The sequence below is a fragment of the Podarcis vaucheri genome (assembly GCF_965113315.1).
Source record: "Podarcis vaucheri genome assembly, chromosome: 2".
NCBI classification, from domain to species: Eukaryota; Metazoa; Chordata; class Lepidosauria; order Squamata; family Lacertidae; genus Podarcis; species Podarcis vaucheri.
The window spans coordinates 75,317,818-75,342,096 of NC_138760.1; the positions used below are offsets into that span (position 1 = coordinate 75,317,818).

At 41.1% G+C, this 24,279-nt stretch overlaps 3 protein-coding genes and 1 long non-coding RNA gene across 7 annotated transcripts in view; 2 read left to right on the forward strand and 2 right to left on the reverse strand.

The window, feature by feature from the left end:
- Window positions 1–6: 6 nt before the first annotated feature.
- On the forward strand, window positions 7–8,611 carry EMC3 (ER membrane protein complex subunit 3). 2 transcript variants are annotated; one of them, XM_082214603.1, is made up of 10 exons: window positions 54–136; window positions 355–391; window positions 925–1,121; window positions 2,313–2,370; window positions 3,560–3,653; window positions 4,355–4,459; window positions 4,703–4,784; window positions 4,899–4,978; window positions 5,323–5,405; window positions 6,721–8,611. In XM_082214603.1, the coding sequence occupies exons 3-10, from the start codon at window positions 967–969 to the stop codon at window positions 6,847–6,849; spliced, it is 786 nt and encodes a 261-aa protein (XP_082070729.1). In that variant the 5' UTR covers window positions 54–136; window positions 355–391; window positions 925–966; the 3' UTR covers window positions 6,850–8,611. The 2 variants fall into 2 exon arrangements, with proteins under 2 accessions (XP_082070728.1, XP_082070729.1); XM_082214602.1 differs by lacking the exon at window positions 355–391 and having other exon boundaries at window positions 7–136.
- A 462-nt stretch (window positions 8,612–9,073) lies between these two features.
- Window positions 9,074–12,868, reverse strand: LOC309527711 (uncharacterized protein C3orf62). 2 transcript variants are annotated; one of them, XM_082214605.1, is made up of 4 exons: window positions 12,731–12,868; window positions 11,341–11,770; window positions 10,418–10,509; window positions 9,074–9,442 (listed from the first exon to the last, which is right to left on the reverse strand). In XM_082214605.1, the coding sequence occupies exons 2-4, from the start codon at window positions 11,763–11,765 to the stop codon at window positions 9,192–9,194; spliced, it is 768 nt and encodes a 255-aa protein (XP_082070731.1). In that variant the 5' UTR covers window positions 11,766–11,770; window positions 12,731–12,868; the 3' UTR covers window positions 9,074–9,191. The 2 variants fall into 2 exon arrangements, with proteins under 2 accessions (XP_082070731.1, XP_082070732.1); XM_082214606.1 differs by lacking the exon at window positions 12,731–12,868 and adding an exon at window positions 12,524–12,719.
- An 845-nt stretch (window positions 12,869–13,713) lies between these two features.
- LOC309527749 lies at window positions 13,714–14,622 on the forward strand. The gene is made up of 2 exons (XR_014217334.1): window positions 13,714–13,815; window positions 14,178–14,622. It is a non-coding gene; the product is annotated as an uncharacterized lncRNA (long non-coding RNA).
- A 439-nt stretch (window positions 14,623–15,061) lies between these two features.
- USP4 (ubiquitin specific peptidase 4) overlaps window positions 15,062–24,279 on the reverse strand; it is a 36,156-nt gene continuing 26,938 nt past the window's right edge. For both annotated transcript variants that reach the window (XM_082214495.1, XM_082214494.1), the window contains 8 exons: window positions 23,720–23,808; window positions 23,173–23,391; window positions 23,010–23,080; window positions 22,356–22,471; window positions 20,290–20,439; window positions 18,847–18,950; window positions 17,938–18,026; window positions 15,062–17,218 (listed from right to left, as the gene is read on the reverse strand). In XM_082214495.1, the coding sequence (XP_082070621.1) occupies window positions 17,099–17,218; window positions 17,938–18,026; window positions 18,847–18,950; window positions 20,290–20,439; window positions 22,356–22,471; window positions 23,010–23,080; window positions 23,173–23,391; window positions 23,720–23,808 (958 nt within the window). In that variant the 3' untranslated portion in view covers window positions 15,062–17,098. The remainder of the gene's footprint in view (window positions 17,219–17,937; window positions 18,027–18,846; window positions 18,951–20,289; window positions 20,440–22,355; window positions 22,472–23,009; window positions 23,081–23,172; window positions 23,392–23,719; window positions 23,809–24,279) is intronic.

Here is a 24,279-nt window from a genome sequence, read left to right on the forward strand (position 1 = left end):
CTCGGGACGCGTCGCAGTGACGTCAGCGAACGCGCGACGCCTCTCTCCCTACCGGGCGCCGCGAAAGCGAGTCGGGCGTCGCTCCCGGAAGGGTGAAGCGGGGGAGGGAGACCGAGCTGCTGCTGCCGCCGAAGAGGTAAGGAGCCGGTGGGCGCGCGGCGGGGGTCGTGGCGCAGGTGCGCCTGAGGGGGGGGGGCGCCGCGCGGCGTCTGCTTTCCTCCTCCCGGGGGGGGGGTGGCCGCGGCTGTGGCCGCTGAGGGGTCGTGTAAAATCTCCCCACCTGTGGTGAATTTGTTGGGGGGGGGGTTTAAGAGGTGCTGGGGCTTGAGCCTCATCCCTGCGACTTAATTCCAGGCGCGTGGAATCCGGCTGTGATCCCTTCTCCGAAAAGGCAAGGCCGTGTATGTGCGCACGTATTTACATTTGTTGGTTTCCGTTGACCTAGTCCTAATAGGTGAAGAATTTTTTTTAAGGACTTTGCAGTTTTCTAGAAGGCTTGTCTCTATTTCGTCGGTCCCGGGATTGAGCTCTCCTTCATACGGAATGCTGCCTGCTTTTAATGACATTTCGGTTTGCTTCCTGCCTTGTCTCTTAGGCCTCTGCCTGTGCCAGGTACTCGAGTGGCAAATTATTCGGCCTCACTGTGCTTCCCTGAGGACAAATGGGGATTAATACCCAGAGCTTCCATTGCTGCCCAGTGTCTTGCTGTGGCTGCCTTGTAACTTAAGAAGAAACATAAGAAACTCCTGGGTGTAAGGAATGACTGCTGGGGTAGAATTAGAAAAGCCACTGTGCTCTGGGGAACTTAGGCAGCCTTCAAAATAAACAAAACTTGGCTAGCAACACGCTAACTGGCTCAATGTTTTCGGAAAGTTGAAGGTAAGTGGAAATTTCTAATTGACGACTTGTGCTTTGTTCCCCTAGATACTGAAGGTTGAAGTGCATGACCAGAACTGAATTTAAACAATGAGTGAGCCAGAGCTGTTGTTGGACTCTAATATTCGATTATGGGTGGTGCTCCCAATCGTCTTCATAACCTTCTTTGTGGGGATGATTCGTCACTATGTATCTATCCTTCTCCAAAGTGACAAAAAACTCACCCAGGAGCAAGTATCTGACAGGTAAAAGATGCTTGCAATTGAAAACTGAGCATTGTCACTGATACTAATAATTGACAACTATAGAGCTTGATGACAGTACTTTATGGTAGCACATAGGCTTACTGAACTGCAGTAGGTGGGCTATATCTTGCTGCGTATGTATTTGGGAATACTTGTAAACCCAGCTTTGTGCCTGGGAGTCCAGATAGCAGGTAGGTTTGGGGTGTTTTCAGAAAATGAAGCCTGGTCTTTGTATATTAGCAAAGAAGACTGCACAGGATAGATTAGAAAAAGTGGAGCCTAGCTCCTGGATCCTGTCAGCTGGGCTGATTAAAATCCCCAGGATTATCATACTTAATCTTAAAAATGGTAAAAATTCAAAACAAACTGTTATTTGTAATATTTGTAATACTCAAATTCCTAAATTTTATTTTGAATGTTTTTGCTTTTTAGATTTTGATTTCTCTCTTTAGTCTTTATATGGACTTTCCCCAGCTTTTCTTCTATAAATATGTATATCTTTCTTCAGATTGTTTCTAGTCACATAGATGATAGCAAAGGACTAGTGGTGATGGTAGAAGGGGATAAGAAAACAGTTATCAAAAATCACTAGGCCAATCTGATTGAAAATATCTGTTCTTTTCAAGTAGATTTTGTCATGTTCTATGACTGTTCACTTCTTTGTGGTTTTACAATATGGAGATAATATAGGGAAATGTATGTACACTATAATGTTTCCCCACAGCAAATGCATGGATTGAGTATTTGTACTTTTCTACCCTGCTTTCTGGTAAAAAAGGGGGAGGGGGAGTTTCCCCACAATGGCTGTCTGGTCAATAACTGCTTGTACACTTCAGATATTTATGAGCAGCCCTGTGTTTTCTTCATGGAGCATTTTTGTGTTTTAAAAAAGAAGTATATGAAGCAGCTCTCTGTGGCAAGGAATGAAACTGTTGCCCTCATTGGATTAATATCTAGTATTGGTTCCCAAATCAGTTCTTGCTGTTCTTGAAATCTTGCTCAACACGTTTTTAAACTATGAAAGATGATCAGTTTTTATATGAAACTGTGGATATTGATAACTTGTTGGGAGGCTCTCAGATGTATTTTGCAGCAGTGCACATGCAGTGTTTGTGCAGGAATATTTTTCTGTCTTCCTCCTTATTCTCTTCTTCTATTTCATATGTATGATAATGGTTTTCTTTCTTTCAGTCAAGTTCTGATTCGAAGCAGAGTTCTCAGAGAAAATGGAAAGTACATTCCAAAGCAGGTACGTTTCCATTTGTGCCAGAATTTAAAAACTAGAGGTAGGGGAAACCTTAATTGTTCCAAGATTTGGAATGTAGTCTTCATAAGGATCTAAAATGCACATTGTAAGCACATTTGTGGAGTAGACCCAGTCATTTCTATTACTATTAATATGCAGCAATATACATCCAAGACAGTGGGGTATTCCATCATTCTAATTTGCTGTCATGTTGCAAAATTGGATCTATTACCATTTTGAAATATATTTACTAAGATCAGCATGCTTAGACCAGATTAAACTAATGTTAATTGCAACAGTTAAAATGTTAATGGTTAGAATGAATCCGGGACATCCTGTCAATCCAAGGGGGGAAATCCCTATCAAATTAAAGTGGCTCATAACAGACACAAGCTAGCAGACTACAGAGCTTGCATAGTTCCCTGATAATCCAACCTCATACATTGTCTAAATGTGTCTTTTGGAGACCTACTTTGTTTCTACGTCACATACTTTAAGTTTTTTTTAATGCATAGCACTAAAAAAATAATGTGAGCATCATATGGCTTTCAGTATAATTTTGACTTTGCATCTTATCAACATTATGGGTATACTAGACGGAGGAAATGATTTGTATTACCACTGATCTTTTGGAAAATGCGTAACATGATTATCTGTAAAAATGTTTGGCCACATCTCTGTTTATATCACAAGTGCCTAAACTATGTCACAGGCAAACATACTTGGAAAAATTAAAGGAGGGTACGCATTGCCACAGTTTCCATTGAAACCTGGAAATATTTGGAAAAGCAGGGTAGGTCGTTTGCAGGGTAAATGTCTGTCATCCTTATTGCCAGCTCTTCTACAGAGAAATACAGTGGTACCTTGCGAGACGAAAAACTCGCAAGACGAAAGAGTTTTTCGTTTTTTGAGTTGCTTCGCAAGACGAATTTCCCTATGGGCTTGCTTCGCAAGATGAAAACGTCTTGCAAGTTTGTTTCCTTTTTCTTAAAACCGTTAATGCATTCCTATGGGAAACCATTTCAATGCATTCCTATGGGAAACCGTGCTTCGCAAGACGAAAAATTTGCAAGGCGAAAAAACTCGCAGAACGAATTAATTTCGTCTTGCGAGGCACCACTGTAACCTGTGCTTAATTTTGAAGCCTTGTGTCCACTTCTTTCATCATTAGAACTCGTTTTTCTTTTTTCAGTCCTTTCTGACACGGAAGTATTACTTCAATAATCCAGATGATGGGTTCTTTAAGAAAACTAAAAGGAAGGTAGTGCCACCTTCCCCAATGACAGGTAAGTAAGAAGGCTTCCTAAGAGTTTGTTATATTCTAAAACATGAGCAATAGAGTAGTAATCAGTGTTCGAAACTCCCATTGTTCTAGGCGCATTTTGCAACAGGGAATTTCATTAGCATGAGCAGCTTCTGAGCTCTGGGTGCAGTACTGCACCTAAGATTTCAGATTAAAACTGCAGAATAGAATAAAAGGGGGACCTTTTTCTGCTTCCCCACTTCCAGCTACTCTCTGAAGAGAACCTCTTAAGAGTATTAGGGGGTTGGGCAGGGGAAGGATTAGACCATGTGAAAAATGAACATAATATTTTAACTGCAGTTCATTAATTTTCAGCTTTGTATTATTTGTATTATTGTTATAAAAAAGCATGCGTAGACATAACCTAGGTTTAAGGTGCCATTTAGCTCCTAGCTTTCATATCACAGTTTCTAACTCTGGTAGTAATAGGAACATCTGATTTGCTTTTGTGCTTAGCAGCAGCCACTAATTCTGAAGTCTAACTGGTTTTCTCATAAAATAACCCAGATATACTTAAAGTCAGATTAAATAGCAAATTAAAGACTAAAGACTAAACCAGGGTGATCTTTTCAATTATGCTAAGGAGATTTCCTTTGTTTTTAAAGTAGTATACCCAAACTTCAGAAATCCGTGGGTTTATAGACTTTCTATTGTGTGGTCACTTTAACTGCATTTGCTTTGCAGATCCTACTATGCTGACAGATATGATGAAAGGGAATGTAACAAATGTACTTCCTATGATTCTTATCGGAGGCTGGATCAACATGACCTTTTCTGGTTTTGTCACAAGTAAGTGTCAGTTTAGGAATCTAAACTTGAGTGGTCTGGAGGCCTTCTAAAATCCCCTGATGCTTCTAAAATCCCAAATTTAATCAGCGTTTTCATTAGCTGAGTGTTCGTGTTCCCTGTCACAGGTTTTAAGCTCCTTGTGAGAGAAATTTCCCTTCAGTTATATTCCCCTGCAAAGCACTGTGTTTTATGGTGCTTTGTAATAATCATAATTGTTTCTGACCATATTTTTATTTTTTACAGCAAAAGTCCCCTTTCCTTTGACGCTTCGTTTTAAACCAATGCTACAGCAGGGTATTGAGTTGCTTACTTTGGATGCATCCTGGTAAGAATCCATCACTGTGCTTCAAACATCTGATAATGTGAAAGTTACAGCAGTGTTGGGAATTGGGCATTTGTGCATTTGTTTAAATGACACTCAGTTTCTTTGGTTTGTTAGGGTTAGCTCTGCTTCTTGGTATTTTCTGAATGTGTTTGGACTTCGAAGCATTTATACCCTCATTCTTGGTCAAGATAATGGTAAGAAACTGCTATTTATGTAAAAGTAAGAGTGATTCTTGATTTATTAAATGTGTCAAACTATGCTTAAATGTTTCTTAGGAATTTTGGCCTAGTTACTAATATTAGTAAATTGTAAAAATTTCCAGCAAAATCTTGTCTTCAGCTTATTAAGGCTGAAGAAAGTTAAGCATACCTGACTGAGACCTCATACCTTTTTTGACCTAACTTGTACAATACAAGGGAGATATGTTGCTGTCTACCTCAGCACAGCACTATAATGCTCACATTCTTAATTTTTCCCAGCTTTGATAGTATTGCTACTGTTATATAGAGTCATACAAGTCACTCTTTCATATTTACAGCTGCCGATCAGTCCAGAGTAATGCAGGAGCAGATGACAGGGGCGGCAATGGCCATGCCTGCAGATACTAATAAAGCATTCAAGGTATGAGGCTTCTGTTCCAGTTGCTGAAACGAGCTGCTCAAGTTTCATGTAGCCTTGCTTCTATTCCTTGAATGTACAGAAAAAATACTTCAAAGGATTAAAACCTGCAAAAAATGATGGTCTTAAATATCTGTTTATTGAATGTATGCTAAATAAATTTTGTAGCTTATAGGAGTGTGATTGGAAACCCCTATTCTATTGTAATTTTTTCATGCCGCTTTAGGGTAGATAAAACTTCCATTCATCAGGAAACACTAGATGAGAAGATCAGTAATGGTGCAGAAGCTTAGCCAAAAGAAGTGCCCATTATTACCAGTGCATAGTATGGGTGGGGTCCTTGGAAGACAAAATGGTAAAGTAAGAGTGTCCAGGGGGTAGAAAGTTTGAAAACCTATGCATTAAAATATACCGTATTCTAGTTGATGACCTGTATGGAGAAGATACTTAACATTGTATACAAAGTGGAAATATGTTGAACAGAAACTTGTTTTACAGTACAGTGGTGCCTCGCAAGACGAAAAGAATCCATTCTGTGAGTCTCTTCGTCTAGTGGTTTTTTCGTCTTGCGAAGCAAGCCCATTGGCGGATTAGCGCTATTAGCGGCTTTTAGCGGCTTATCGGCTTAGCAGATAAGCGGATAAGCGGCTTAGAAAAAGGGGGGAAAGGGAAAAAAACCCGCAGGAACTCGCAAGACATTTTCATCTTGCAAAGCAAGCCCATAGGAGATTCGTTTTGCGAAGCACCTCCAAAACGGAAAACTCTTTCATCTAGCGAGTTTTCCGTCTTGCGAGGCATTCGTCTTGCGGGGCACCACTGTACTAGTTGCAAGGAATAAGAAACAGAGGTTTCAAACCCCATAAGTAGCTTCATGCATTCTGAGCTGTTCTTCTGTCTGCAACTTGTGCAGTAAAATAAAAGCTTAATCTCCAGAAAACAGCCCACTTGTCAAATGCTAGGCACTAGCAGCCATGTACACACAAACCAGAAATGCCCAATGATCTCCGTTTAGTATTGCAGGCAGTTGTTAGCTGTGAGGACCTGCCCCCTCCCCCAAACATAGCTGCTTGTATGTTCAATAGCCTTGCTGCTTCCTTGTACACATTATAATTCTTCTTTGCAAGTTCCTACTATTTAATCACTCTGCACACATACAGTTCAGTCACAAACTTCAGTGTCCTTGTTCAAGATTCAGAGTCTAAAGCAGCATGAATAAATTAAGGCAGAATTGTTGAGCAAAGGCTTTTTTCCAAGATGGAAAGTAGGTGGTTGGTACACTTCTGTTGGCTGCATCAATGCTTTTTCTTTATCACTGCAGACAGAATGGGAGGCTCTAGAACTAACTGACCATCAGTGGGCCCTAGAGGATGTTGAAGAGGAACTCATGGCTAAAGACCTCCGCTTTGAAGGCATGTTTAAGGAAGAGCTGCAGACGTCCATGTTCTGAGTTGCGTCATATGGTTGGCATTAAGTCAGTTTGTGTTTATTTATCTATAATGTACTCTTACTGGTGGCCAGAATAAAGATGGTCAGAACTTATGTGAGTTATATACCTGCAGGACAGAGTCTTGCTTCTGAGGTCTCCTCTGATGCCTTTTGAGTCACATGGAGCTCTGATTTGGCAGCTGCTAATAGTCATGTCAGAAGGCAAACTACCAAACTTGTAGTGATTGACCAAAACTTACTGGAAGGAACATTTATAATTCAGGAAAACCTGAAATTGAGTGTGGGTCCCTCCAAATTTTAAATGTACCTGCTACTCTAGAGACATACTAAGCCTAAGTCAGAATCCATTAATGATTAAAATATTGGTATAAGATTTAACCCTTGAAGCATCTCTCATTGCCAGGGCTCAGCCTTGCTGCATATGCAGCATAACTGCCAATACTCAAAGACTTGAATTTAGATGAGAGAAGCATCCAAAGATGATTCTCCTTACTGTTGCCATTCAGTGGTCCACAGACTGAGGACTCTGTCTACTGGGAGGCTGGTTCTTTTGAGGAGAAAGGCTTGATTAGGGTCTGGACTAGAAGCGACCTGTTGTCTCTAAAGCCACTCTTTCTCCTGCCCCTTAAGTGCATGGTCAGAGGTTATGGGTCTGCTTGAGCAGTAACTAAACACTGATTTTGGTATTGAAAAGGGACCATTGGTACACTTTGACTTTAGCTGGCACCAGCACTGAATCTATTTGTGAGTCGACTTCTTTCATTTTAAGAATTTGATTTAAATGTTTTTAAGACACGATCTAGAACCAAGGAAAATCCCTTTTTTTATTAAGATACTGGTTTGTCTTTGAAAGACAAGCTTTGAGCTTTTGCTTTTATCGTCCATTAGGGAACAAGCATCTGAAGTCTCCCAATATCTATGACCTAAGGTACTTGGTGAATTATAGTTCAGTGCTTCTTGGGGGCTCATTTGTATAATCAGAAGACAATCCACATTCCTCAGATTCATAATAACAGAACTAGGTTGATTGGATAAACTGTTCTTTAATGACTGTGGGTCAGTTGGCATAGTGTGACAGTAGAGAAAAGGCTACTGATGCCATAGTCTGAAGTTGGTCAGAATGTAAGCATTTGATTATCCTTTTGGAATAACATGTGGCCTTGGCTTATGTTTTTATGCCTGAGAAAAATGAAGGGAGCTGTTCACTGTATTTGTGTCTTTAAGAAACAAGATAATGTGTCAATGAAACGGAATTCTGGTTCAGCTCTGGTCGCATACTGGTCACTAGTACTGTAAGGGAAAGTATTACATCCCTCCTGGAGCAGCTGTATCTGCCCATGCCAGTGAGGCTCTGAAATATATCCTGTTGCCCATTTCTGCCTATGTACAGCTCTCCCTTCCTGCAGCAGTATATTTATGTTTAGAGTAAGTTATAAAGTGTTCATTAGTGAAATTCAGAAGCTTTCATTTTGTTCTCTGCTTCTAAAGACACATCTCCCACCCAGTTGTAGGCTTATGTGAAAACTGCTTTTAATATGATAAAATCCATCCGAAGCAGTGACCTAATTTGACTCCAGCATCAAGACTGCTTTACTAATAAGCATTGCCCCCCTGCAACTGAAATGGTTAAAGCTACCTATACACAATAACTTGAAAAGCAAAGGAAGATTTATCACAAGTGTATGTGTGGGGTACTGGGAGATGGGTACAGCTGCTTATTATCTCCATGTTTATAGCAAATAAACTCTTAGACTGCTCTTCAACCTTGATGGTGTACATATTCCCTGCCCCCCTTGTGGCAGATTGTAAATCTGCTCTTGAGGGGAATGTAAAGAGATTTCTGTACTATAGCAGATGCTGAATGTTTTAAGGTGCATGGAGTAACTTTAAATGCTCACTTTGTAGTTAGTTACTTCTAAAATCACTTTCACAATATCTCATCCTGTCCTTGCAAGCATTTTCTCTTGAATAGCTTTACAAAATAAGGCAGCTAAAAGCTTGAAGAACTTTAAGGCAGTTTTGACATAATGTAGATAGTTGGATTTGTACCATCCCATTGCTTGACAAATGTAGTGGGAAACCATGACTATATAATCATGCACATTGCGGATAAGTTGTTCCTCAAAAGACAGGAAGACAATATCTTAAGGGTAGTATCTTCTGATCCAGGCCTAGATAATGTTCCGTGTTCATTAGCCTATGGGGAAAACACTATAACGCCACACTATTGTAAATCACTTTAATAGTGCATCTTGCAACAGAAAGGATTATTTGCCTAAGTTTCCATGGTTCAGAAGCATTAATTATCAAATCTTAAATAGCTCACACCTCACACCAGCCTTTCTACTGCAGCTGCTGCAAGGTGGAGCTGTTTGGTTTGTAATCCTCTTCCATATCCAGCAGTGTTTCAATAATTGCTTCATCCTCTAAGGTATGCTCCAGGACCTTTCTGAAACCGATCTGTGCACTTGGATCCAAGGCTGAGGCCTCATCTAGAGGAAACAGTTCACTTGAGAGCCTAGACATCTGCTGAAGTTCATTCTCAAAGTCAGTTTTCCTGTGCATCCTCTCTGATGGCCAAATAGCTGGGTTATCTTCAGTGTAAAAACAAGAATGCAACTTATCAGTCCTGCCCCTAAATATCTGCACAAGTTGAAGAATAGCTGATACATAGAGGGATTTTCAGCATAAACACTCCTGCTAAGCTTCCATTACATGTAAAGTAAGTGCAAGTACTAGGCTTTTTTCCCCCCTAAAGAGGAACCCAGTGCTTTTAGCATTCTAATAACAATTACTCAAATATATCCCTTCCAGGTTTGGAATAAAGTACCTTCATGTTTGTCAATAGGTGATGGCTTGAAAGCAAGTGTGTAGCAATGGATGTGAAGGATTCTAAATTATGAACACTAATTGGACCACAGTGGTCTAAAGGAGGGATGATTCACCTATGAGCTGCATCCTGCCTGCCAAGACTTTTCTATGCCCTTCTCTTCTCTCTCTTTCCTCACCCCCAGGAATTTGGCAGGGATGGTGATTAATTCTTTTACCAATTCAATTCTTCCTGCATGTAGAGTACTTCTCAGAAGGCTTGTGCAAGTTCAGGATGCAAATGGTCTCCCACTCACCTGATCAATTACCTGGTGTGTGGGAAAGAAGCTGCATTCCCATTGTAATGGAAGGATCAGAGTACAGAGCCTCCATCTCCCTGTTCACCAGATCAATCATTGGGTCCAAAAGGTTAGCCATCCTGGTCTAAAGTATTCCTCCCTAGCCATATGTAACAGTTTCCAAGTCAGAAAGTTTTATCTCAAGGATGTGCTTGCTTAACCTTTTCTGATGAAATTATTTGCCATGGTACACCCTGTAATAATGCATTCACTCTAGCAGCTATTGGTTAAAAACTTGATTAAAATAGTACTGACTGCTTGTTCATGTAATGGAGAAATAACTAAAGATACCTCACCAGGTTACACAGTCTATTACAGGCTCTGCAGATATGCAGCTCAATTGCTCTTTACAGTGCCAGTTTTAAAAAGCCATGTCTGGTAAGCAGGGCAGACAACACTTACCACTCATATTGGCAAGATCTTTCAGGCTCTGTGGAGGAACATCAGTGGCACTTATACTTGCTTCTGACTTCACAGGCCTTTCATCAGGTTTGCTAAACACCACAGAAACACGTTATGGAGACTGGTCTTACATTGTTCAGTTAAACATTCTCTAAAGTGTATGATCTCTACCAAAATTGTACACTAGTATAGCTTCGCTTTCTGAATCATGGTTTAGAACTTTCCTGTATGTTGAGAAATAAATGTGCTTGCACCAGCAATTACAAAACAATTACCATATTTTTCGCCCTATAGGACGCACTTTCCCCCCTCCAAAAATGAAGGGGAAATGTGTGTGCGTCCTATGGGGCGAATGCAGGCTTTCGCTGAAGCCTGGAGAGTGAGAGGGGTTGGTGTGCACCGACCCCTCTTGCTCTCCAGGCTTGCGGAGAGCTGCCTGCACCCTGAAGCCTAGGGCACGCTGAGCTCAGCACGCCCCAGGCTTCGTGCTTCGCGCAGCTCTCCCACGGCTTGCGGATAGCAGCCTGTTCTGGGGCCTGGGGTCGGGGGAAGCTCCAGCTTTCCCAGGCCCGCGCCTGGGGGGGAAATAATTTTTTCCCCTTTATTTCCCCCCAAAAAACTAGGTGCGCCCTATGGGCCGGTGCGCCCTATGGGGCGAAAAATATGGTAGTAGAGGTGATCTAAAACTGAACCATGTGGAGCACCCTAACACTGTGCTTTACCATTCCACAGAGTAAGGCAGTGGGATTTGAGCATCTCTGAAAGGTGGCAAATTGTTAATTAATAAATATATTTCTCATGTGACAACATATTTTGAGCCAACTCTTTGGACCAGTCTGAAGCCACATCAACAGCCATCCGAATAGAAGCTCAGTGCTATTCATCCTAAGACAAAAATTAAGCCTGTGACAAGCAGAGCATACCTTAGATGTCCTTTCTTCCATCTCTCACTGTCTTCTGGGCTGATAAAAAACTGCCGGTCAGCCATGAAGATGGGAGGATGTAGCCATGTGTTTTCCTTGCTTGTCAAGGGTTCCCGTTTTGTACATGGAATGTTGGAAGCGGTAGTCACTGGAATTAAGTTTGGCCTGAAGAGGGGATTCTCCTTTTCAGGAGTGGAAGAGACTGGTAAAGATGACTGGGGGCAATACACAGTTGAAAGAGTAAGTTCTCCCTTCTGACTAAGGAGATCTGCATTTAGGGGTGAAGAGGGCCGTGCTGTCTGCAAGTCAAAGTTCTGGTCAGTGGTGGAATCTGGGGAGGGGGGTAAAGGAACCAAGAGGTCTTCCATTGCTCTGTCAATAGCTGCAGTTAGCTCCTTACGGCATCTGTTCAGCTTTTCTGACATCTCACCTGAAAGGAAGAAGTATCACGTTGTCCAGGAGTTTGGTTATGTAAGAAATATAAAGTTGGGAGGGTGCGCACAGATTGAAATCAATACTAAGTTGCTAATCCATTCACTTATAGTGCAGTCAGCTAATCCTAGCATTTCCTTTTCTCTGTATACTATGTCCTTGATGCAGATGGATTACTGAATGTTAATGCAACATTAAAAACAAAAAGGATTAAAAATTCAGATGCGATTTTTCAAATACTTCACACACAGGCCATGATTTTTACATGAGTGCTGAAGTACACTTTAGATTGTTTTATTCAGGGCTACTTATAATCCATTGTAGTTTGACATTTGCATAGCATACCATACTTCCTGCTAGACTTTCTTCAGGACGACATGTCTTCAAAACCTTATTCAGCTGTTAAACTTGTCAGGTGAATTTGAGACCAGCCTAGTCTATACCCCAGCTCAATCACCGATACCTGTGGGAGAATCAATGGCTATCCCCCAAGTTGGTGAGGCACATTTGACATCAGCACAAAACTGATCCTTCAGTGTTACTGACCTCCTGTGGAATGAACGTCCAATAGAGATTTAACAGGCACCTGCAATATTAAACTTCAAACTCTTGCTCGAAAACTTATTTACCATCAGGCTTGTGTCAATTAAGGTGTGTGTGTCAGTTTTACTAGACACTTGGTCTAGTAAAACCCAGCCATAGAAATCCCGTTATATTCTCCCAATATATCCAGAAAGCCACTACAGCTTACCTGGTTCTTTACTTGCAGTCAACAACCTTTCACTTCATCTATTAACAAGGTATAAGAATGGACCATTTTTTCTACTCTTGTGACTACTGAGTGGTTAATAAGTGCTAACGAGTAATTTAACATACTTTCATAGTTTGAATAAATGCCCCTTGTAAATTGAACGTGGAACAATCCATCCTACAGACAAATCAACTCTGAATTGTTCACCTGTTGTGATGGTTTACCAAGTCGTCCCAATATCAAGACAAGTGCAGGATAGAAGATCGATTGCTTAAGCACTTTTGAGTAACATGGGGATGATCAACAACTGGATCTGGAGACTTCTAGTAAACAGTCTGTTGCCTCCCCCCTCTACTGAAGGTTTTCAACTGTCACGGAACCTTTCCCCTCTGCTAGAACTTTCTCTCAAGATTGTACTTGGTGCCTTTTGCCCAACAGCGTAAGACAGACCATTTCAAAATCAACTTTGAGTAAAACCATCTCTCTGCCACATAACCGTCTTGGTGCCAACTGATGTTTCCCACCTAGCATTTTTTACCTAGTGCTTGTCACATAAACCAGGGCTGTGGTCCTCTAGAGGTTACTGGGCTCCACCTCGCATTAGCCCCAGCCAGCCAATGATCAGGGATTATGGGAACTGTAATCCAGCAACCTCTGGATGACCACAGGTTCCTCACCCTGGCAATCAATGATAAGAATAATGAATTTTATTATTTATACCCATCTTACTGGGTTTCCCCAGCCACTCTGGCCATCTGACAGCATATATAAAACATAGTAAAATATCAAACATTAAAAACTTCCCTATGTCTAAAAGTTATGTAGTTCTTTATCTTTTTGGCATCTGCAATCCTTTCTGTCACCTCTGCCTTTTCCTTGGCACTGCTCCATAGCTGATCCAATGTAGGATTTAATACTATACTAGGATTCACTCAAGAATCCCCACATTTTAACATGGATTGGCAAGGAAGGAAATCAACTATTCAACTTTTTTCCAACTGTCCTTTTGTGCTTTAACAGTAATTTTAATTATTTCCATACTCTGATCACACAGCTGGAGAAGTTAACAATGAAAACTAGTTCCATTTTAGAAATCAAAATGACAAAAATAATGTTTTTACATGAGATGCACCTCTATCCATTTTATAATCTTACCTACATAGTCAAAAAAAAAAAAAATTAGGGGTAGCCAGCACAATAGTATCAGGTGTAAATTATAGTTTGTATTACTGTAAATATATTCTGGTCTTGTCTTTTTCCATTACATTGGTACCTCTGGTTAAGAACTTACCGTACTTTTCGCCCTATAGGGCGCACCAGCCCATAGGGCGCACCTAGTATTTTGGGGAGGAAATAAGAAAAAAAAATTACCCCCCAGGCACGGGGCTGGGGAAGCCTGAGCTTCCCCCGACCCCAGAACAGGCTATCCACAAGCCTTGGGAGCCCGGCGGGAACTCCCGCAGGCTCCCAAGGCTTGCGGATAGCTGCCTGAAGCCTGGAGAGTGAGAGGGGTCGGTGTGCACCGACCCCTCTCGCTCTCCAGGCTTCAGCGAAAGCCTGCATTCGCCCCATAGGACACACACACATTTCCCCTTCATTTTTGGAGGGGGAAAAGTGCGTCCTATAGGGCGAAAAATACGGTAATTCATTCCAGAGGTTCGTTCTTAACCTGAAACTGTTCTTAACCTGAAGCACCACTTTAGCTAATGGGGCCTCCCGCTGCCGTCGCACGATTTCTGTTCTCATCCTGAAGCAAAGTTCTTAACCCGATGTACTATTTCTGGGTTAGCGGAGTCTGGAACCTGAAGCGTCTGCAACCTGAGGTACCACTGTACTTACCCCCCCTTTATGCTTTATTATAATAAAAGCTTCTTAAATTAGTGTCATCAAATACATTGCTTACACTATAGTCATTCAGATATACTTTTTACAATGGGAATCAGAGATAAAGCTATTTTCCCCCAAGCCAAATAGGAAATTAATGTCTCAGCAAATGGAAATCCTTGCTCTGGTGGGATGTGCTAGTTGAATACCTTATAGATAAAAGCTGGCCCAGAGTTTTCAGAAACAATTTCCAAATAAAGCCAATTTTGATCAAATTTATTTGTACTAGATACTACTGTGCTCTCGCAACCTTGTATATAGTGCTGGTTTGCAATGACTTTATTTCCTTTGGACGGGGTGGGAGAGGGAGAGAGATATATATATTTACAGACAGAGATAATATTTTTTGGAATTATGCATTTATCTATATGCATATCCTGGGCACATTTATCTACATGCACCATGATTTTTAAAACACAAGTCACTTGGAATCCTTTGGGTAACAAATGAGTAACAAGTCTAAATAATAAATAAACAGTAATAAAATTGCAGAGCACCACTGTATTCCAAAACACACACTTCTGCCGAAAATAAAGTTCCCATAACATTTGCAGTGTTTCATACAGACTACCAATTAAAAACTAGAGATACAGGTTTGAGTATCTATTTCAAATCCTCATCCACCATACAGAAAAAACAAGGTCCACACTCAAGTGCAATCCACTCCTTTTTAATTTTTTTTCCTTTTATACAGTAAAGCCAGTCACTTACAAAGTGCTAGTCTAAAAACAGATTTTGACACTATACAGAATGTACACACCAGCTAGGATCCAGCCTGGTCCGAGGCAAATCCAGGTTCCTAATACCATCTTTACAGCATTTAGAAGAAATTTAGTTCAGGAGCCCAAAAATCACCCAAACACAAATGTGCACACTATCTGACCATACAGAGCAGTGAAGAGATTGCTGCAACAGTATGGAACAGAAATACATATGGTTACATTAAATTGCTCTTTGCTTTTAAATATCTGTTTCCTTATCGGTCCAAATGTTACATTCCAAAGAAAATATAACCCAGAAAAACAGGAAAAAACAAAACAGTGCAATGCTACAGTTTGAACTTAGCCTTTAAATAATTCCAGCCCTAACCCCACCCACCAACCCAAGTGTGCAGGAAAATAATATCCAGCTGAGACAAGACCTCAAATCAATTAAAGAGCCTGGAAGCATTAGCAACTGAACCAAACAACTCAAATTTCAGTGTTTAAAAGGACTATCCTGGAGAACGCAATAGTAATCACTGGAAGATAGTGAGGAAAATGCAGCTGACAGCTATGAGGACTCTTCTGCTCTGTAAGTTAAAAAGAACATGATCACTTTTAATCAGTTCTGCTAAAATGGTGTGGCCTGATGATTCCACTGGCTACCACTTGCCTGACGTCATGCCGATAAAGATCAGCACAGAAGCAGTCTGGGAGAGGAATATTTCTTAAGTTTGCTGAAGGGAATCCGTGGGAATGTGTTCAGAGCACAAAAGTGAAACACCTTTACACAGGTGCCAAGATAGTTTCAAAGCCATGACACTAAATGGGAAATGTCTTAAGGTGTCACAGCAGTGTGCATGGGAATTCCACGGTGTTACCTGAAAGCTCCTTTCCTAGAAGGTTCTTGTCTATCATCCTCCGTGGAGGAGGAGGCTGTGGGTAGGAAGAAGTCAAACAACATTTACTCTTGCCATCTCTCAGCCAATGAGGAAAAAATACTAAGGAAGTATGAGGATAGCAGAAGGTTACAAAAAGAGAAATGAAATGGCTAGAAAGAAAAATAGTGTGTCTGAGACCACCCAAAAGGACATATGCCACTGGACGTTGATTCCTATGCAGCCTTCAAGAGATGGACTCTGAACTTTTCATGGTGTGGCTGAAAGTGCACAGAAATAGAAGACAGTTGACAGCGGAAATTTCAAAAACTACCCCAATGAGACTTGAATAAAAAAGCCTTGTGATTGCACAATATGTAAGTTACCAACTAGATCAGGAAGAAACTCAGAGCATATAAGACTCCATGTGAGTTGGTGTGAAGAATAGGCCCCATGAATACTGCTGCTGGAAAGGCTGGGGGTGGGGGAGAGTTAATCTTTGGGACAGATCCTAGATAATTGTTTTATTAGCACACCACAAGAAAATGTGGGGATTGTGACTCCTGTATGGGACACAATGCGCCAGAACAAATATGCAATTTTCTCTTTTTCTTAAAAGCACACACAAGCTCACCATGCCATGTCAGCAAGGGACTGACAGCAACATAGTGCCAAAATGTGCTGTGCAAGATTGGAACTCGTGCCAAATGTTCACTTCTCTTTTACTCTGGAAACGCAAGCACTCAGGCATCTTCTGCAATGCATAGAGCTCAAACCAGAGTTCTACTTACAGTCAAATGTTGTTTCCTCTTGCAACACAGCCCCACTTTCATGCATTGCTCCAGTCATACAGCATAGCTCCTGCTTCCACACATTCTGCCAGACTACACAGTCAGATTTAGATAACACTTTATTGAATAACTATTTGTTTAAAAGCTCTTTGGCTATGATATACCCAAGTCCTTGACATCTTATTGTTTCCCTATGCTATCCATAGTTACTGCTCATTTAGTCCTTCTGTACTGAAACTCCTGTTTGATTCTTACAAAAATCAGTTCTTGGATGTCTTTTAAAATTAGCAATATGACTTGTTTAAACCCCACCACATAGGTTCAGTTGGTATCCATGCCATCACATTCCTCAGATTTCAGCTCAGTGCTTATGCAAGGAGCGGGGTTTCCCTTGAGCATGCCATCTCTACGTTGGTAGAAGAGGACATATGCCGCTTTTGTCTGCAAGGCAAGGTGAGAAATAATGGGATTAAATTGGTCTTCAAGCCTGCATGCAAGAGAAGTCCCAGTACCAACACCCTATTCTCTAGTAGCTCTGTAGATCTAGAGCAGCCTCCCACAACTTGGTGCACTCTGCATGTTTTGGACTACAACTCTCGATCATCCCATTCACCATACTGACTGGAGCCAATGGAAACTGTAGTGTCACATCTGGAGGGATGTATGTTTGCTATCTGTGTTTGACAGAAATAGATAATCCAGCACTCATTCCTGAAAGTGATTTAGGAAAACAGTGTCAAGAAAGTCTGACCAAGTCAAACAGCTGTACTCAGCTCCATCTTCCTTATAAGTTTCCATGTGTATGGCTTCAATTATTTTTAGAAAACACTCTGCATGTCCATTCCTACCTTGCCGATTTAGCAGCTGCATAAACATTGTTAGGGAGTATTCGGGGGGGGGGGGAGGCCTGAATCTCAGATCTCATGCCCCTTTTAAAAAAAGGGGGGTTTAAACACACTGCTTACACAGCAGCCAGGCACACTGAAAAGTAAAGTGCCAATGAAATCCCTGTCAACCAGCATCTTAATGTGTAGAACTATGCAGTGATGAAAATGCGTATTGTTGGTGTGAGCCTCAATTTTAAGTACTCAGCAACACCCCTAAAATTCTAAAAGTTACAAAGTACATCAAGGTATCCTCAGTTGACTTCAAATACATACCACTATTTGCTCTTCGGATGCTGGAGACACACTGCTGTCATCAAAGTAGTACCATTTGCCATTCACTTTATTCTTAGCATATGCAGTATCTACCAGGGAAGCAGAAGAGACATAATGGACTTGTTTAGAGGTACAGAGTGAGATTTACAAGTGCTGATAGCCCACAGTTCCATTTAACAGTAGCTCCCCCCCGCCCTTAAACTCAGTTATCAAAGGCCACTTTGTGCCTAGCTGACAATGACCAAAAGGAGCATGAATAAATCACAAAGAGCCATTAATAGTTTGAGATTAGAAAAACATTCTGATTTGCTATCTGTGTCAAATATGTGGCAAACCTTGAACAGTTTAATCGGATGTAACTTGTAGATTCTCTTCTACAGCTTAATTGAATGGTTTTATGTTTTGCACAGGAAGTATTTTTGGTGCAACAGGAGCAACTACAAAGATGCTAGTCCCAATCCTCCAGTGGTACAAATGTGATGGAGGTTCAGTGGGACAGAGGAAGAAAGCCTTGATTTGAAGCAGAGCAAAGGCTATTGGTTTAAGAACGCATGTACTCTAGTTATATAATAAAAGAGAAAGTTACTGAGAAGGAGCAGCACTGCACTGGGGCAAGGCATAGCTTCACATTTTTAATAGCAAAGGTCCAATGAGCATTTGTGTGGTACACACTCAACCCACAAGTTGTTGTTTTTTTAAGAAGAAGCAACTGCATTTTACTCAATTCAGTTTTTCTCTTAAAATACTACTATAGTCCACACCCAGCAAGCCTGACTAACACCTGGGGGGGGGGGGGCTGTGCTGAAATCTGTCAGGTCTTCCACTAAGCTCCTTTTTTCTTGCATATTATCTAATGGGAACATTTTGAAATTCTGCAGTTACACATCCAGAAAGAACATAATTACTCACAGTGGCCAACACCCATGCCTCCATAGTGATTAGAAACAGCAATGAGGTCATACACATATGGGCTTGCTGCCGGGTCACAAACGAACTCAGACATGTTCAAATCCCTACAAGAAAGTCACAAGGGAAAGATCAGCCAGCAACAAGTGCAAGGTGATATTGAAACCTCAAGACAAATAAAAGGACTTCCATGAGCCCCCAGACAGTAAGCACCCAACACTTCTTTTTTAAATATCCCAATATTTAGCGTCAGTAACTGACTTCACTGCCACTGCTAACTCCTAGGAGGAAAGCCAGTTCACAATATCAACCTCAATAACCGCACAGTGCTCCCCCAATGTCCCTGCAGATGCAGGAACAGGCATTTCCACAATACACCACAAATGTAGTGGCTATTTTTTCAGTTGCAGCCAATGCTGGGCGATTCCCATGATTGCAACATCTGTGGACATTGGAAAGCCTGGTTTGCATGAGGCACTGTACAAATGCATTATCAAAGTGCATTGAGACAAAACTGACTGTGTGACCTAACCTCAAGTAACTTTTGGAAGAGGTGCTCAAATATGGTAGCTTAGCAGTTGTTGTTCAGAGTTGGACTTATCATATATTCCAGTGCTACAGAATTACAGAGAAAATATTAGACCTCAATATCCTCCGGTGAACAGAAATAGCAGGCGGAAGATCAGGGCCAGGAACTTACGACTTTCTATTCTGCCTCTACTATACCCCACATCCAAATCAAGTCCTGGATGCATATACAGTGGTATTTTGGTTCTCGAACGTAATCTGTTCCAGAAGTCCATTCGAGTTACGAAACATTCGAAGACTGAAAGTGGAAGCCTCAATACGGAAAACTTAAAATGGAAGCCGTGTTTCCTGTTCGACTTCCGAGGAGCGTTTGAAAACTGTGCCATTTACTTCCAGGTTTTTGGTGTTCAAGTTCCGAAACGTTCAACTACGTTCAAAAACCAAGGTACCATCATATATGTCAAAGCTCTGAATGTGCAGCAGACTTAGGGAGAAATTCAACATCACACTACGATAGTTCCATTAATGCAAGCATTTCTGCATGCCAGATGGAACCATCTTCCCTCTCCTCTCCTACCACACTGTCCTAGGGAACCACTCAGAGCTGGTGGAAGGCATGCGGGCGGGGGGGGGGGGAGGAGTGGGAAAGCCCCATTCTGTTGGCTCCTGCTAGTGCAACTATTTAGCTGAATCCAGCTCTTAACCTCGAGTGCACTATGTTGTTGTAAAATATTAATCGACCACTGAAGTGGATGGTAGAAAACTGTGACAGACATGCTTCTGGCTCCTCACATTTTGAAGGCTAAAATCCAGCCTGTGTACCAAGGTTCTAGTTCCCAGCTGGGTTCTCCAGTCAGTGAACCCAAATTATTTGTATTTCTTTTTTGCTCTGGCCACCAATGCATCCAAAAATCCTACCTGATAGGGAATTCAACCACAGTGTCAAGCTTATCCCTCCAGTATCTGTTATATGAGAAGCGTTTTAAATGTACTACTAAAATACGTGGAAGTGACCAGAGATCAAATTTCTTAGTGGCTTGTTGATGTTTCTTGCAATTGGGACAGTACCTGAAAGAACACCAAAAAGAAAGGTAAACAAAAATAATTATTATTCTTCCTCCTTTCTAATCTTTGAAAACATTTACATTTGTATATATTTAATAAAAAACCTTAGGGACAAAAAATGAATAATACTGAGGAAACACAGAAACCATGCCCTGAATAAGGACCAGGCTGGAAAACTGGATGTAACTTCAAGTTCTGTTCTGGCATAACAGCAAGACAGCAGTTAGGAAAAGCTTAAGCTACCTTCCTGTCAAGGCCAGCAAATTGGATGTCCATCCTGATGAGATGGCAAAGAGAGCTAAGGAACAATAATCAGAGAAGAGGAAATACTGACTGATGGATTCTCAAGGAGCCCCTAACTAGACTGCACTGTGAAAATGCTGTGCCACTTTTTGCCTCCAATTTGTCTTCCAGTGGGTAGTCTGATCCGCCAGTATACCAGAATGTAGCTTCATGTTAAGTCCAGCATTTCAGTTCAGTCATAGGCCAGGATAGCAAGCTGGAAAGTTTTGCTTAAAAGCAAGGCCCACATCCAGAGATGGGGAGGAACAGAAGAGATTTGTGCTGAAGGATCCCCCAGTCTACAGAGGTATGTGTGCTGAGGCAAAGTTATCAATGTCCAAAGATAGTAGGGGTAGCCTATGCGGCTGGCCTACACAAGTTTCCCAGCAGTACATTAGTTCTGTGGAAATAGCAGCTGCCTGTATAAACCTGTAAGATCATTTACATCATCTGGGGAAATTTTACTCATGACACGGTAGCCTACAGATAATCACAGGGTGATTACCTGAAACAGGTATTTTTGCCCAGGCTTTCCTTAGTCTATAGGTTTGGACCCTATTATTGCTCTTAATGCAATTGTACATAATCATATAATAATAATAATAATAATAATAATAATAATAATAATAATAATAATAATTATTATTATTATTATTATTATTATTATTTATATCCCGCCCTCCCCAGCCAAAGCCGGGCTCAGGGCGGCTAACAACAATCAAATAATCAAACAATCAAATAATCTAACATTCTAAAACATTTCATTATAACAATTAATTAAAATCAAATTAATGGCAACCGTTAAGCAAAGTTCTGTGCAGGTTGCCAGAGGAGGGAGTCAGGCTGGGCCCTGACCAAAGGCCTGGTGGAACAACTCTGTCTTGAAGGCCTTGCGGAAAGATGTCAGGTCCCGCAGGGCCCTAGTCTCTTGTGACAGAGCGTTCCACCAGATTGGAGCCGCAGCCGAGAAAGCCCTGGCTCTAGTTGAGGCCAGCCTAACCTCTCTGAGGCCTGGGACCTTCAGGATGTTTTTATTTGCAGACCGTAGGTTCCTCTGTGGGGCATACCAGGAGAGGCGGTCCCGTAGGTACGAGGGTCCTAGGCCGTATAGGGCTTTAAAGGTTAAAACCAGCACCTTAAACCTGATCCTGTACTCCACCGGGAGCCAGTGCAGTTGGTATAGTACTGGATGAATGTGATCTCGCAGCGAAGACCCCATAAGGAGTCTCGCCGCAGCATTCTGCACCCGCTGGAGTTTCTGGGTCAGTCCCAAGGGCAGCCCCACGTAGAGCGAGTTACAATAATCCAGTCTGGAGGTGACCGTCGTGTGGATCACAGTGGCTAGGTCAGGGCGAGAGAGATAAGGTGCCAACTGCTTAGCTGACAGTATGTTATAATTCTTATATGCATGTAGTACAAAGAAGTTAATATTTTCCAGGATGGGTCAAGCGCTGTTCTTACCACATGATTTAACCATGTGAAATCAAGCCACCTCAAAAGTTACTAAATGAAATCAGTCTGAGCTACCTTTTCTACATGACCTACAGGGCAAAATGCATAGATAATATCCATGCTTTAGTCAGTTGCTAAACACAGCCCAGAGATGATATTGCTATGCGAAAACACAGCAAACCTACCATGGATCATGTTCACCAAGTGTTTCCATAGTAGTGAACAGTTCTATGCAATCTTTCAGAGCTACGGTAGTTTTCTTCTTCTGTGGCTGAAACATACTGTTGTGTTTTTCAAATGCCTACCAAAAAGAAACATACATTATGTTTTTCCCTCAAGTGTAAGATGCATGTTAAACCTTCTAAAAATTAGCACACCACACAGGAGAATACTTTAAACCCTTCTGTACTAATTGTCTACAACTTTTATTTCAGCTTGATTCTTTGCCCTCCTCCTCTTCTCTGGTAATGCCTTCGTACACTTTACTCATACAAAGATGGTACAATACCGTTTTTGTAATCACACATATGATGTCAAGTGTGAGACAGGTAAAGACCTGTGTCAGCCAAAATGGGGTTTGCAAAGCTCAGTGGTAAGCGGTGTGCGCAAAGCTGAACCATCAGCTGATCACCAACTCTTGAGAAGCCTTGTGCATGGCACTCTGCTGGTGCTGATAATGACCTGTTGTCAATATTCTATGACAATGCTCTATTTCCTCAGTACCTTTATCAAAGTACAAAGGCAGAATAAACCACATAATCTTGCCTAACCCCCTGCCAACAGTTATTAGGGGCCAGAATACAGCAGTGCCCTTTAAAAGGTGGGGGAACGCTAATCACCTGTGCCTCATGTTCATCAAAAAGCAACTTTCGGGTGTCAGAATCCCAATCAATAGCAAGAGTTGCATGAGCTGGAAAAGAAGAAAAGAAGAAAAGCAATAACATCATGTAAATCTGCCAAAGATGAGGTGTGTCTAGGATGACAATTAGAGGAGATACCTACAACTCAACTTAAGGATTTTCCCATCTGTATTAAGGGAGTTTATTTCTGATGTTCCATAAGAGTTCACAAGACTGAAGCTAAAGAGATGCCTTCTGTGATGCAGGCCTTCCTTTTCCAGGTCATCCTGGATGCAGTCCTCTGATTTGCAGGCATCTGTTTCTGATATTTTCTCCTTACTGTCTTCCTCTCCATTCTGATGTTCCATTTCTTCAACATCATCTGAAACATATTTTAAAGATTGTTTTTCAGTTTTGTTGTTCCTCCATAGCATTTATAATATCCTTTGTCTGAAAATTAATGAGCAAATGATTACAACAGCAGCTTTGAAAGGAATGCAGCTAAATCAGAGAGGACCAGGGAGGAGTCTGTACCCAACTTTGCAAGTTATCACAACATGCAATATACTTAATAGTGTTATTTGAAGAATATTTCTAAAGCACAAAAGGTTGTATACTACTACAGGATGTATAAAACTATTGAGGAGTCATGTCTACTACTTTACACAACACAGATTTAGTTAAATAATACCCATCTTAGGATAATTTACCTTCAGACACACTACTGGAGCCATTGCAATTCTCACTATCTGGACATCTTTCAGAACATTCTTCTTTTAAGGAAACTTTTACATAGCGACTGAAACACATAAATTATTTTTTTCATTAAACGCTGACACGAGTGACCCATTATTGGAAAGGCAGGTACATTAGGAGAAAAGAACAATTAGTGCAAAATCTCCTCTAGATGTTGATGATTACAATTCCTACCATTCCTAACTGTTAGCAATGTTGACTGGGATTGATGGGAGTTGGGTATCTATCTCATCAGGAAAGCAGCCAGATTGAAAGTACAGAAATATTTCCTCACCCACTATGATTATCATACACATATAAAATAAAAGGATCCTTAAATCCCTTGAATTTCCTTGGAAATTGGTAAGATATGTAAAAGAAAATATGAAATAAGCAAATTGATTCACTGTTTATGTTATTACCATAGGAGTTTTCTCTTAGGATATAGAATGCTGTAATATAATCAACATTTTCACAAATATGGTAACATCAAGATAAACAAACTAATTTAGTTCAGTTCCTTAAGTTAAGCATG

Coding starts and splice junctions, on each gene's coding strand:
- LOC309527711 (XM_082214605.1), bottom strand. CDS start 11,765: ATGTCAGAAAAGCTGAACAGATGCCGTAAGGAGCTAACTGCAGCTATT. Junction 10,510..11,340: donor TGGAAGAAAGGACATCTAAG/GTATGCTCTGCT, acceptor TGTGGTGTTTAG/CAAACCTGATGAAAGGCCTG. Junction 9,443..10,417: donor AGATCTTGCCAATATGAGTG/GTAAGTGTTGTC, acceptor TTTACACTGAAG/ATAACCCAGCTATTTGGCCA.
- EMC3 (XM_082214602.1), top strand. CDS start 967: ATGAGTGAGCCAGAGCTGTTGTTGGACTCTAATATTCGATTATGGGTG. Junction 3,654..4,354: donor GCCACCTTCCCCAATGACAG/GTAAGTAAGAAG, acceptor TTTGCTTTGCAG/ATCCTACTATGCTGACAGAT. Junction 4,785..4,898: donor CTTACTTTGGATGCATCCTG/GTAAGAATCCAT, acceptor TTGGTTTGTTAG/GGTTAGCTCTGCTTCTTGGT.